At 36.3% G+C, this 13,432-nt stretch overlaps 1 protein-coding gene across 1 annotated transcript in view; it reads left to right on the top strand.

The window, feature by feature from the left end:
- Positions 1-5,146, top strand: part of LOC103597401 (serine/threonine-protein kinase Nek10-like) — a 38,489-nt gene extending 33,343 nt beyond the window's left edge. The window contains exons 7-9 of the mRNA XM_008581236.1: positions 105-157; positions 241-296; positions 4,574-5,146. Of these exons, the coding sequence (XP_008579458.1) occupies positions 105-157; positions 241-296; positions 4,574-4,622 (158 nt within the window). The 3' untranslated portion in view covers positions 4,623-5,146. The remainder of the gene's footprint in view (positions 1-104; positions 158-240; positions 297-4,573) is intronic.
- The last annotated feature ends 8,286 nt before the right edge of the window (positions 5,147-13,432 follow it).

Genomic DNA, 13,432 nt, shown 5'->3' with positions numbered 1-13,432 from the left:
TATCATTAAGAAATTGACCCTTATGATCCAGTTGAAGTCATAATCACCAGTAAAGTCTAACTAAGAAAATGTAAACCAAATGTCAAATCAATTACCTATTTCAGGTCTACCCACCAGCTTTGATTCGGAGGAGGGAATAACATATGAACAGATGCAGGTGAGGTTTTTGCAGTACCTCTGAACAACTTTTTTTCACTTTTAATTCAATACTAACCTGATTTTTTTTCCCCTCAATTTTAGACTGTGATTGAAGAAGTTCTAGAGGAAAGTGGCTATTACAATTTCACATCTAACAGGTATGATCTAGAGTTCGCTTTAATGTGAAAGATGAATTGAGATCATCTTATGCTAGATCTGATTACTCTATCCTTGATTACAGAGATTTTTTTTCTTTCAACTTTTATATTAAACACTTTTATAAAATATCTTTGCTTAATACTAGATGCAACCATGGGTAGAATATTTGTTGCCTGCCATTTGTGTGGATGCAGCTGCTGTATTCTCTGTTGAAACAAAAATGGTGATTGCTTAGTAGTAATTTACTCCCATAAAAAATAACAAACATAATTAAGTGGCAAAGCATTTCGAGATTGTTTTTTTAAAATTAAATATTTATTTTTTCCATTCTAGACGATCTGGGAACTCAGATTTCCATCACTGAAATCTATCCATTATTTAGATAGAATGCTAGGGAAAAAAGTGCAACTAAATGAAGAATCATTTCAAGTGAATTTAAGATATGTCTGTGGAGAAGGGACTTTCCTGTTATGTGCTGCCATTCACTTACCCTAAATAAGAAATCTCAGTTTCCTGGAGCCATATGTTATCTTCTAATATGACCATTATTAGTGCTTTTTTAAAACTAATTTTTTTATTGAAACATTGATTGTACATATTTATGGAGTACAGAGTTATATTTCAATACATGTATACAATGTGTGATAATTAGCATATTCGTCATTGCATAAATTAATCATTACTTTTTGATACACACATTTCATCTCCTCTCTAGTCATTTGATAACATGCAGTAAAGCGTTAATTATAGATTCCTGGGTCAACTGTATGCCAATAGAACTTAATTTTTCTATCTACCTGTAATTTTGTATCTATTAAAAATATATTCTTTTTCATCAATTTCATCCAGTACTTGTAGACAGTATTAGCACAAAAATTTGAGTGTAATTAGTTTATTTGAGAGATGATTCCAGGCAACACTGGTAGGAGAATGAAGAAGTTATTCAAAAAGCTTTCATTATCAAGCAAGTTACCGTTGTGGGTGACTGCAGCTTGATCCCACTGGAGAAATCTGAGAGCCAGCGTAGAACATTTACCTCAGTGTTACCCCACTCGAAGAGTGAGGAAACTGGGGTATTTATCCTCCAATTTCCGTCAGTCATTGCTTGAGGCCTTTCCCTGGGAAGGGTTAATTCCCTGGTGTTTATGGCCTTTTGTAAAAGTGAGCAAAGAAGACTTTAGAGGCCAGAGAAATCCTCAGAAGAAGAAATGCAGATACTGGCAGTTGAAAATCTGGCCAGCATGCTTTGAAGTGGGTGATATGGGTAATGGGATATGGGCATGGACGGTGTCTGCTACGTGAGTTGTTTCTTGACTTTTCCAAGGAGCCCACTCATAGCTGAATGATCAGATTGGTTCCAAACATCCACATCCACATTCTGTATGGCTCAAGGTTGTTTCAGGATGCATAATCCTTTGGATTATATTCTTTCAAAGTGGCCTTTTATGCCTGGAGGAACTGCTTTCCTTTCCAGCTACTGAAGTTGTTTTGTGATCACTATTTAAATTATTCCAGAAGTCTTCCCCAAAGATAACTAGTAGCCATGGTGGGAGAAAGAAGGCTCAAGAACATCCTGTTAAGATCATTGTATGGAAACTAGATTCCTTTTTTTGTTTAGTTCAGTCTTCAATTTTTTTTCCTTCTTATCCTATTTCAACAAGTTTTTCTTATGAATCACACATAAAATTATTCAACTACTTGCTCTTTTGTCTTCATAATATAGTTCCAAAATATTACCTTTGTACATTTATTTCTGTTGTGATTTGTAACTGCGGAGAAGTGATGAGTAATCCTTATTTTCCAAAGATACATCATTAATAGAAATTACCATCTCCACAACCACTCTCCTCCCACCATCCCTGGAGACATTTTTGAATTTTCATTTTCTCCTTGAGGGCTGAGTATAGCATGAATGTCTCTGTTCTTGACTCTCAATATCTTATTATTTCAAGTACCCTTGGCTTGTACTGGGGCAACGTTCACTCTTGTCATTTTATCTGCATTTCCTCAGAGACTCAGGATCATGGACAATCAGTATCTTCATATTTTTATGGAAAATCAATAAAATATCAATGAAAAACTAGGCATGTAAGGAGCTTAGGGAAGCTCTTACAAGAGCTCTTCTTTTTCTTGTTTTTAAAAAATATTTGTCTTATTTTGGAATTTATGGTTGTTCTTTTTCAGTTGAACTATCATTAAGCTTTTTAAACTCTTGTTCCAAAGACATATTCCTTTTTTAGGAGACAATGGAAAAATTGTAATTATGATAGACATATGATAAGATGCCTAATAACAAAGGCAAAAATTTATTCATAGATATATTCAGAATTGTGAGTAAAATATGAAGGCATGGTTTGAATAGTTAAGTTCAAGCAACATAAGTTGGATATGACATCAATTTTTCAAAAAAATGCTCCAAATTAAAATGAATCGTGTTTAAAAATTGATATATCAATTCATATATCCACAGTATTTCCTTTTCAGCTTCTAATAATGATGGAACATATCTTGGGAGAAAGACTCTTCACAGTTTACTAGTAAAATTAATCCTTGGTTGTGCCTAAAGCCACTACTTGTTTACAAATTTTCCAAATTAATTCCCAAGAAATAAGTCAGGCTTCATTCAGAAGCTCCTAATACTACACAAGGTGGAAGTACACATAACTCCAAATACAAACAGATCAGCTGGTACTGTCACAATTTTTCCACAAAGGATGAGGATGCAAAATATCACAGGATATGTAGAGGTAGTTAGCATCAGTATGCAGGATCAGTAGAGTGTATTTTTCCCAAATAGGTTCATAGAATGGCAAATATTATCAAAGATGTTAATAGATGTTCCCTGACAAATAAGATTTCATGACCAAATATATTTGGGACACTCTGAATGTACAATTTTTCGTTACTGGAGAATAACGACACCCATTACTACAGTAAAGTATCTGAGACATACCATAGGAAGGAAATCTGTTGACCTTGCTTGTTTACCCCACTGTTTTCCTCATGGTTCACATGAAACACAAGTTGAGAGAAGCCGCCCTAGCTATAAGATTGGAAATGGGAAACAATGTTAACACTCCTCCACCAGGCTCTACCCAGATCTGCCGCTGTTCTCATTGTCATAGTCATCATCATGATGAAATATGATGAAATGATCTTGATTAAGCACCATGCAAAGAGAATTACATACCTAATTCCTGTGTTATTCGAGTTTACAACTTAAGACTGTCTATTCAAACTTAATACACACATCATTCAGCCAGCCACTAAAGCATTAAGTCACGAGACAGTACAGTTTCGGCTTAGACTGTAGGATTTATATTTAGTTAGGAAAGAGAATAGAGAGGTGCCATTTTCAAACCGAAAGTCTCAGGATAAAGCCATTATCTATTAGCTATCTTTGGGGAAGTTTTCTGGAACTGTTTACATAATGGGTAAACTTCTTGGACAATTGGTTAGGAAGAGTGTCTCAGGAACAAAATGCTGCATTAGGAAAAGAAAATGGTGACAGAAACAGAAATAGCAGCAAGGACCTCTGGCCAAAATAAGGGATTTCTCATTCCTAGGCTTCTGGGAAGGGGAACTAGGACTGAGCTGAGAGGAAGAAAGCAGTGTAAAGAAAATGAAAGAAGGTCAACTAGGCTTGCCCAGCCTCATAACTGTTGCAAAAGTGGGCTCTATTCTTGATCATTTTCAGGGTTGTATGATAAATTATATTTTATATACATACACATTTAGCTTTTTTATCAGAAGGATATAGCCTAACATGCTTTAATTTTATCATTGTTGTTTGTGAAAGTAAGACTGAGTTCTGTGAATGAATAGACAGTGAGCATATCATTTTTATGAGTATACATTAATATTTTACTTTTTGATAATAAATTATAAGTTAAGAAATGGCAATATACAAGATAAAAATAAATCTAAATTGAATCGACTTGCATTGCTTTATTTCCCTAATTGACTAATGGACATGTAAAGTAGTTATTTTAATGTACATAGGCATTCAAATGTACAAGCTACTTTAAATGGTTGTTTATTTTTCCACTATAAAGTGTTATCAATTCCTATTGAGTTCATAATTTGAGAAAGACCTGTTAGTATTAAACTTCAGCAAAAGACAGCTCTCTAAAAATGTCTCCATCCTAATAAAAAGAATCATCTTTTTATTCATTGTGATTTAATTACTTATATGCCTGAGCCACAGCTTTTGAAATTGAATGTGTGAACTATATTTGTGACTGTAGAGAACTCTTTCTACTTTTGAATCTTCTAGGTATCATTCCTATCCGTGGGGGACCAAGAATCACCCAACCAGAAGATGAAAGTGCTGCACTTTAAATGGACGTGGTTTTCCGGGTGAAGTTCAAGTTCTGGACTTCAGCCACTGCTGCAAGATGCCCAAGGTTTGGGTGCTACTACAAGGGTGTGAAAGAGAAAAGACCAAGATGCCATGGGACCTGCAGGACCTCTTTCTGGAGGTCCTGTGCTGGAGTATATGACAGCTGCAGTGCTTCGGGGCTCCACTGCCAGGATGCATTATATACAGGCTGACAGGGCTCTCAGTTTGCTCCTGGGAGAAAATGCTACAAAATTCATCTGTGGGAGAAGGAAAAACCACTCTCACAGAACTTTCCTGCAAGTTTAAAAAAACAACATATAAAAAATTGTTATATTTTTCAAAGGAACATTTTATACTCAGAATTGCTAAAAGTATGTTTAAAGGTATCTAATCTTCTATGTATAAAAAAGTAATTTTAGATAAAGAAAAAATTTACAGGACCCAGAATAATATATTGGGTGATGCACTGTATTCTCCCATTTTTTTGTTGTAAAGAAATTCAAAATATCTGATTGATTACTTTTCTTTTTTTAAAGTTTATTATTATTATTATTATTTTTTTGTTGAAAGAATTAGGATTGGTTCTTTCTTAACCATTCAGGTGCTAGTGGTGTTGAACTGTGATACAGTGTAGACAGTATTTGTAACCTTGCACAGGCTCTGGGAATAGCTGTCAAATTGTCAGATTTAAGTTAGACTAACAGAATACATTGATTTATACTATGTGTACATGTACATATATATGGGGGGAGGGAGGGAGGTTCTTATTAGGCTAATGCTTTGCTGCTAATCAAACTTATAGTGTTTTTAGAGCACTTTGAAGAGTTCATAGAATCTATGAAAGAGATGCAATATTCCTTATTCTAAGTCACTTTTTACTAAAATTACCTACATTGTTTAGAAATTTTTACTGTTTGGGAATTTGAAATGAAAATAAGTTATATAGTAAAACATGAATTCCTTATTTACTCATTCAGACTGCCCAAAGAAAGGGAAATAAGAATGCCAAATAGTGTCTTATCCCTATTTAGGGAGAATTTATGAAAAAAATTTTCTAGATTCTCATTGGGCTAAAAACTCCCTCTCTCCAACTAGTTTCTTATAACTTTGGTGTAATGTCAAGAAATGCCCTCATTGCCAAATCAGAGTTCACTTCTAACTACTTAAAGAACAATTTATTCTATATAATTAGTAATCTGGAAGCTGAAATTATGCTTTTTATTTACTTCTCACTGAGTTCTGTTATCTTTATTTACATTGATGTATTTTTTAGCATGATTTAATAGCATTTAGTTCAATATATTTACAGTAGTCGAAACACAATAACCTTTCTGTACAGTATGAAAAATCACTTAATGGGAATCTATACTATTTTAAAAATTAGTATGTTTAATACTTAAATGATATTCACATTCCCTTTAATCATGCCAATGAATCTTTTTTTGTCTCAAAGCCAAAGTAATAATTACAAATACACTGTAATTTAAAATAGTAGACACAAACACGGTAATGAAAATTTTCAGTTTCGGCTTTCAAACCAATTCTATGCATATGTGAAATTCACATGCACAATCAAAATGCTATGATATTGTTGATTTACCCAGGCAAAGTTTTATTTCTATTCTAACTTAATTTGAATCTGTTTCATTCTTTATATCTTTTAATGTATGGAAGGGGCATATTTCCTCCTGACGTAGGAAGCACAGGCCTAGAGGGGCATACATTCTTATTGTGATAGAAGCCCATACCTAGAAATAAACTGAGCTATGGGGTGAAAGTATGAACAATCAAGTGCTTTCTCAAATGGAAATATATACTGGGGCCGGCCCCGTGGCTCACTCAGGCGAGTGCAGTGCTGGTAGCGCCAAGGCCGCGGGTTCAGATCCTATATAGGGATGGCCAGTGCGCTCACTGGCTGAGCGTGGTGTGGACCACACCATGCCGAGGGTTGTGATCCCCTTACCGGTCAAAAAAAAAAAAGAAAAATATATAGTGAACAGAGTTTAGAAAAGAACAGTATGCTGAAGTCATACCTTGGTGAGAGATGATTTATTTGAAGGTGTTTTTAAATACATACAGTTGACCCTATTGAACAGAAAGGGAGCAAAATGTTTCTCTCTTAGGTCATAGGAATGGTATTTATTATGTTAGAAGCCAGTTAGATTTAACAAAAATAAGCAAATAAATGTCCTTTTCAACAGCAGCTTCAGGCCCATCAACTCTGTTTTGCTAAAATAACGAAAGTGCTCTATTTGAATTCTCCCTTAAACTACCCTAATCGCTGAATTTACGTCTTCCCAGTGCATGACCAAGTCTCTAGGAGAAAGTTGGGCACTGGCAAGGGCACCGTTTTATACAAGGAGTCACATCCCAACAGTGAAGTTAAGTTTTCCAAAGCCCTCACTTTCTAACTTTCAGGCAAAGAGTAGCTCCCCTCATAATAAAGTAAGAATGATCATTTTGCTTTGATTCTCTGAACTGTCTTCTAGTGCAAAGAATTTGTTCCTTGAGCTTAATAGGCCTCATTATCTTTCCTTGATTGCTTGTAAAATTTTCTTCTTTCTCTTGTGTAATTTTTAATCATTTGTTTATATAGTGAAATCGCTCTGAATTCATTGAATTCATCTAATTCCTAGTGACCAAATATTTGTATGGGATAGAATAGGAATCTTTTCAGATCGCTTTTTGATGCACAAATGCTTCAGAAAATTATGTTTTGATCTACCAGCTCTATCTGAATATGTGTGCTTGAAACCTTAAGTTACTTTTTAAAAGCAAAATATTTTATTCTCAGGGAAGTGATTACAGCAAGGATATTTGCTTGCTGTTTGTTAACTTTATCTTCTTCCAGATGTGTAATCTTTAAATGGTGATTTTCAGGGAACAGTAACATGGACATTTGGGCTTACTGCTTGTGGATGAATTTCAGAAACCTAGAGAAATGCTGCTTGAGTTTAATATGAGCGTTGGTGTGGCATTGGGCAGTGTGCAGAGAGTCTGTTTTGACATTCTAAAGCAGAACATAATTAACAAACACTTACAAAATTTACTCAAATGATATAACTGAGTAGGAGTTAAGGTTTTCCTATAGATACCATCTATGACTCATTAAATACTATGAATTTTGATTTTCAAAACCAAATATAGAACTGGTTAATTATATACAACTCCAGCAATATCATCAATTAATCACCACTCATATTTAAGATGTCTAAAGTCAATAATATTGGTTAGGCAATTTTATCAGTATCAATATGCATAAAACCCACATTCTTCTTTTTGATTTGCTGAATTGCAAAATATGTTTGTTGCTATTCTCTCTTTTTTTGGAATGGTAAGGAGCCATGCACAGTAAATATGCTGGGCTCCTTTAGAGATGGCTTCTGCTTCTGCCTGAAGGCAGGAAAAACTTCTTTTTAAGTGACTTTTATTGTTTGCCTTTTACATTTTTTATGGTGGTATTAATGAGCACTGAAATCAACAGGAGAAGTAGTGCAAAGGAATCTGGGCTTAAACAGCTTCTCAGCAGCTTGGAGATGAAGCAGCTATGAAGGGCTCCTAAGCAAGGAGGCTTGATGCTTCTGTATATTGACCTTGACTTCTTGGGTGAAATTCTTCATGTTCAGCAACTAAATGTGATAATAAGTGTATTTTATATATACCTATATGACATATTTCAGACTGTATTAATTATCCTTTGGTGGAAATTGTCATTATTTTGGATAGATTGTTTTTTTAATTGAAATGTGCTGCTAATAGTATGCTTACCCTTGAATGTTGTTTTTCATGTTGATAGGAAGACACAAATGTCTCAGGGAAACAACTTTGAGGTAAAGGAATTCTTATGTGTATCATTATAGTTAAATTGCATATTGTAAATATGACTGTTATGGTTGATTATAGTCCTGCTGTGCTGCTGTTTTAAGATTTGCAAGAAGGATAGGAAAGATTTTATGATTTTGATGGGGATGACTGATGGATATTGCCATTTTCATGTCCTCTGAGTCCATGGCAATAGTTGTTTTTAAGTGAAGATCACATGCCCAATTCTCACAGCTGCATTCTTGATATACAAGGTATGTTAGATTTTTTACTACATATATGCAGCAATTGACTAATGATATAAACATTTTAAAACACAGTTCATTGTTTTTAATCCTAAAAGCAAGCAAACAAACAAAAATCTCTTCTTAATTGGAAACTGAATGTTGTACCTCTACATGTGAAAAACTGCCTTATTTTTCTCTTTTTGTACTGTGAAGCTTTGCACTGTAGCTAGCTACTGTATTTAGAGGTAACAGAAGTGTGTTATAGCAAATATGTGACTGTATAAATGCCATCATTTGGAAGTTTACCTTTGTCTCCCTTGAACAAAGATAGTTTTGTCTTTATGGAAAAGTACTGTCGATTGTCATTTTGACAGACAATCAGCAAGTCCAGATAGATGCTTGGAATTGATATGGTGAGCTTACAAATGAAAATTAGCCAAAGTTTTTGCAAACATATGAAAAACTGCTCCCCTAAAAGAAGTAGAGAGAGGTTTGTGCCAGAAATAACAAAACAAGAGGAACAAATGCTTTATAAGGGCTTAGCACTTTTAAATCAGACTGTGAGGGTCACGTGATATTTTTAACCCATGATTTAGCTCCACATTTCAAGGGCCATTTGAATCAGGATTATGAAAAAGAATAGAAGGCTTGTGAATGGCTGTTAAATTTTAGCTAAAACCCTTGCCCTCCAACTTCTCTGTGTTTACCTCGTACTTCAGTAAGTTTCAGAGGGAATGGAGCTGGTTTAGGGATACCTTGTGTCATGAAGGAACCATGAAGTATTTGGAAGAGCCCAACATTACCCTGAGGGAGTTAAATAAATCTGAGTACTCAGAAGGTAAATCCCAACTTGTTAAAAAAAAGACCTTTCAAGGAGATGGGACAATCCCCAAATAAAAACTGTGCTTTGAGAAGTCAGTGGCAAATGTAAGGCAAGTGACTCAAGTTCCTGGTGTCAGCCAGCAGGCCATTCACTGGATGGTGAGTGATTGGCAAGGACAGTTTCAGAAACTCAAGTGATTCCTGCTGCTGGGTCTCCTGCAGGCAGCTGATGAGATCCTTTCCCAGCGTGCAGTTGCTGGTGGACTGTTAGCTGGGCACCGTCACCAGCAAGTTGACCACCCAGACCAGTAGCAGAGGCCCCCAAAAGCTCTCTGTTAAACTGTTCTCCGAATTCTTAGAACAGGGTCCCTATGAAGCATTCTAAGACATTAGACGCCTCAAATAAGCATTAAGTGAATGTGGTTAATTCACATTCATTATGTGAATGCCATTAAGTGAGTGTGGTTCTGCCTCTGGGGCCATCATCATTTTGTTCCCCATCATTCATCCATGGCCTCAAGATGCTTTGTCTGATAATGCAAATTTTACAACAAATATAAGTGGAACTTAAATGGATAAATGCAGGCAGATTTGAATATACTTGCACTTAGCTACATTAGAAAAGAAACACTACAAGGTATTTTAGTTGTTTGCAAGTAAACCAGTTGATAATCAGGCTGTGGAAAGATTCCATCATTTTACTCTTCCAAACTGGGAAACAAAAATCACTTAAAAAAAATCTTTTGTGTTCATTTTGCTTACAGACAATTCAGTGGATCCAAACTGAATTAAAATGCTTCCTGTATTCTACTCTGCGAAGATCAGAAAGGACAGAACCATCCTCTGAAAGGAAGCAAAGCCCCTAATCTCATGTTGCCCAGAGCTTCTGTTTTCTGGACAGTCCTAGGTCCAAGACAAAGGCCTGTGCCTGCAAAATGCAAAAATACCCTCAATGTTCTTTTTCCCCCTTAGTTTCTAAGATAGCATTTTGTTGTTGTTGTTGTTCCAGCACCTCCCACACAGGTCTCTCTCCTGTCCTGCATCATCCCCACCTCCCATTCCTACCCAAGGAACAGATTGTAACAAAGGTTTCCTGTACTGAGTTGCGTGTTATCAGAGGGAATGTTCCATAGTTCTGTAATGGTGTGCAATGTGGAAGGCAGAAGGAAGTACTCCTCTGTGCAGGATTTCTGTCCTTCTAAAACCTCCAAAACACTTTCTTCATGAGCATACTGAGACTTTAAAAATGACCATGAAGTTGGAGGCCCTGAACAGAAGAAAAAAGGAATGCTTCTTTAAAAGATTCATATAGTTCGGATCCCCTTACTGGCTAGCCACCCAAAACAAAACAAGACAAAACAACAACAAAAAATAAAAAATAAAAGATTCATATAAATGATAAAAGCAGCTTTTATTTTTGCTATTAATTAAATATGCTCTGTAAAATGCTAAAGAAAATTTTTTAAAATGTGTTTTCAATTTTATTGGAAAATAATTTCTCTTTTATTGAGTTTACAGCAAATGCTCATCTCTATTCTGTCACCAACTTACCCAGTTTCTCCTTTTATGCTTTTAAGACATTTGATTTAAAAAATTTCAACCAGGCAATAATGTATATGTGTAAGGTCTAATGCATCCCTCAGCTTTAATTGGTAGGTCCCTGTAGCAATTGATTTTAAAAAATTCCAATCAGGCAATCATGTATGTGTTGAAGCAGAAATGCACCCCTCAGCTTTAGTTGGTAGGTGTCTGTAGCAATTTTCTATTGCTACAAGTGTTGTATAACAAAGCACTTCAAAATATAGTGGTTTCAAATGACAACCATTTATTTTTTCTCATGTGTCTGTGGGTCAGCTGGTTGTTCTGCTGATCTGAGCCAAGCTCAACTGGTCTCTGCCAGACTCCCTCATGGGTCTATGGTCAACTGGCAGGTCAGCTGAAGTCTGGCTGGTCTAAGAAAGACCCAGGGAGGAGAAATTAGTTCTCCTCCATGCGTCTTTCACATCTCTGCAGCCACTTAGCCCAGAGATGTTTTTGTGGTGGTAGCAAGAGTTGAGAAGAGAATGCAGGAATGTGCAACTACGTTTTTCCTATCCCGTTGGCCAAAGCACATTACATGGTCAAACCCAGTGCTGGTGTGGGAGGTATATCAAGTTTTTATTGCTGTTTGATAAATTGCTGTAAACTTAGCAATTTAAAACAACACACATTTATTTTCTCACAATTTCTGTGGATTGGAAGTTTGAGCATGGCTTAGCTGGTCCTCTGCTGAAGATCTCAGAGACTGGAATCAGTGTTGGCTGGGGCCAGGGTCTCATCTGAGCCTTGGAATTGTTTTTCAAACTCATGTGATTGTTGGCAAAGTTCAGTTCCTTATGTTTGTAGGATTGAGGTTCTCAGCAAATAGATGCTGCCTACAGCCCCCGGTCATGTGGCCCTGTCCATAGTTCACGTCAAGGCAGCCTGCTGCTTCAAGACCTGTAGGGAGAGTCTTTCTCTTCAGTCTGCTAAGACAGAGTCTTATAACCACTTTTGCCATATCCCATCACCTTTGCCATATTCTAGTGGTTATAAGCAAGTCACGGGTGTAGCCTACATTCAAGGGGAGGAGATTATATTAGGGCATGGGTCACTGGGGTCACCCTGGAGTGTGTCTGCCACAGAGTGCAATACCAAAGGCACAGATATATAGGTGGACCTAAAAAATTGGGTCCATGAAGTACTACATATCACAATATTTGCCTGACGGCTCTGGAGAAGGAAGAATTGGATGAGGCAGTCTCATGAAAATGATCTCAGACTGCAGGACCTGAATTCCAGAACATTTCCAGTCCCCATACCAGGATTGCATTAGATGTCTCCAGCAGGCTGTTCAAAAACCACATCTAACCCAGCAAATAGACAAACCTTAGTCACTGGAATGAGAAACAGGGACAGAAATTATTTTTCCTCCAGAAGCCAGAGGAGCCTTTAGCAGCATCATAGTAAGCTGCTAAAGTAGTAATCCCCCACATTCTTAAAACTCAGTGCAGTGCTATAGCAAATGAAAACAAATTGATTGTTCTCAGTAAATATGTTTATATGGCAGAAAACAGGAATTAAATAAGTGAATTATAGAGTATAGCTTAAATAGCTACAAATTGCAATCTAAAAAAAACACCTCATGCGCCATGAGTAAAGGAAAATGTCTTCCAAATTTAACGATTCTGTCCTTCTCAGATTCAGCATATAATTTTATATTTATTTTACTACTTATATGAAGCTGCCTCTATACAGATTTAACTTGCTATCACACTACAAAGACTAAAATGTCATGAATTTATTTTGTGCATACACTGGTTTTATCTCTTAAACCATGCAGTGTTGCCACAGACATTTTAACCATCTTTAGCACATTCAAAAAAGTTGTTTATGTAACAAATTTTTGTTGGAAAATAATTGTAACTTTCATGAGTATATAGGTTCTCATATTGTGACTTGTTCAAGGATCAAGAAACAAATCACTTTAAGCCTAGAATTCCCTAAATTTATTTGCAGATAATGTAGTAGGTAAGCATGATTAAGAATTTGGGGCCTTTGGGCCGAACCTGTGGCTCACTCGGGAGAGTGCGGTGCTGGGAGCGCCGAGGCCACAGGTTCAGATCCTATGTAGGGATGGCCAGTGCGCTCACTGGCTGAGCGCGGTGCGGGCAACACCAAGCCAAGGGTTACGAACCCCTTACTGGTCACACACACACACACACACACACACACACACATACACACACACAAAATAATAATAATAATTTGGGCCCTTTGCTCACATACGCTTGGGTTCAAATGCCAGCTCCATGATTTTCTACTTGAATGACTGTTGACCAAGGACTTAAACTTTCTAAGCCTTAGCTTCCACATCTGTATCATGAAGATAACAGTAGGTTCC

The sequence above is a fragment of the Galeopterus variegatus genome, unplaced genomic scaffold (genome assembly GCF_000696425.1).
Source record: "Galeopterus variegatus unplaced genomic scaffold, G_variegatus-3.0.2 Scaffold2304, whole genome shotgun sequence".
NCBI classification, from domain to species: domain Eukaryota; kingdom Metazoa; phylum Chordata; class Mammalia; order Dermoptera; family Cynocephalidae; genus Galeopterus; species Galeopterus variegatus.
This window is presented reverse-complemented; position numbering and strand designations above follow the sequence as displayed.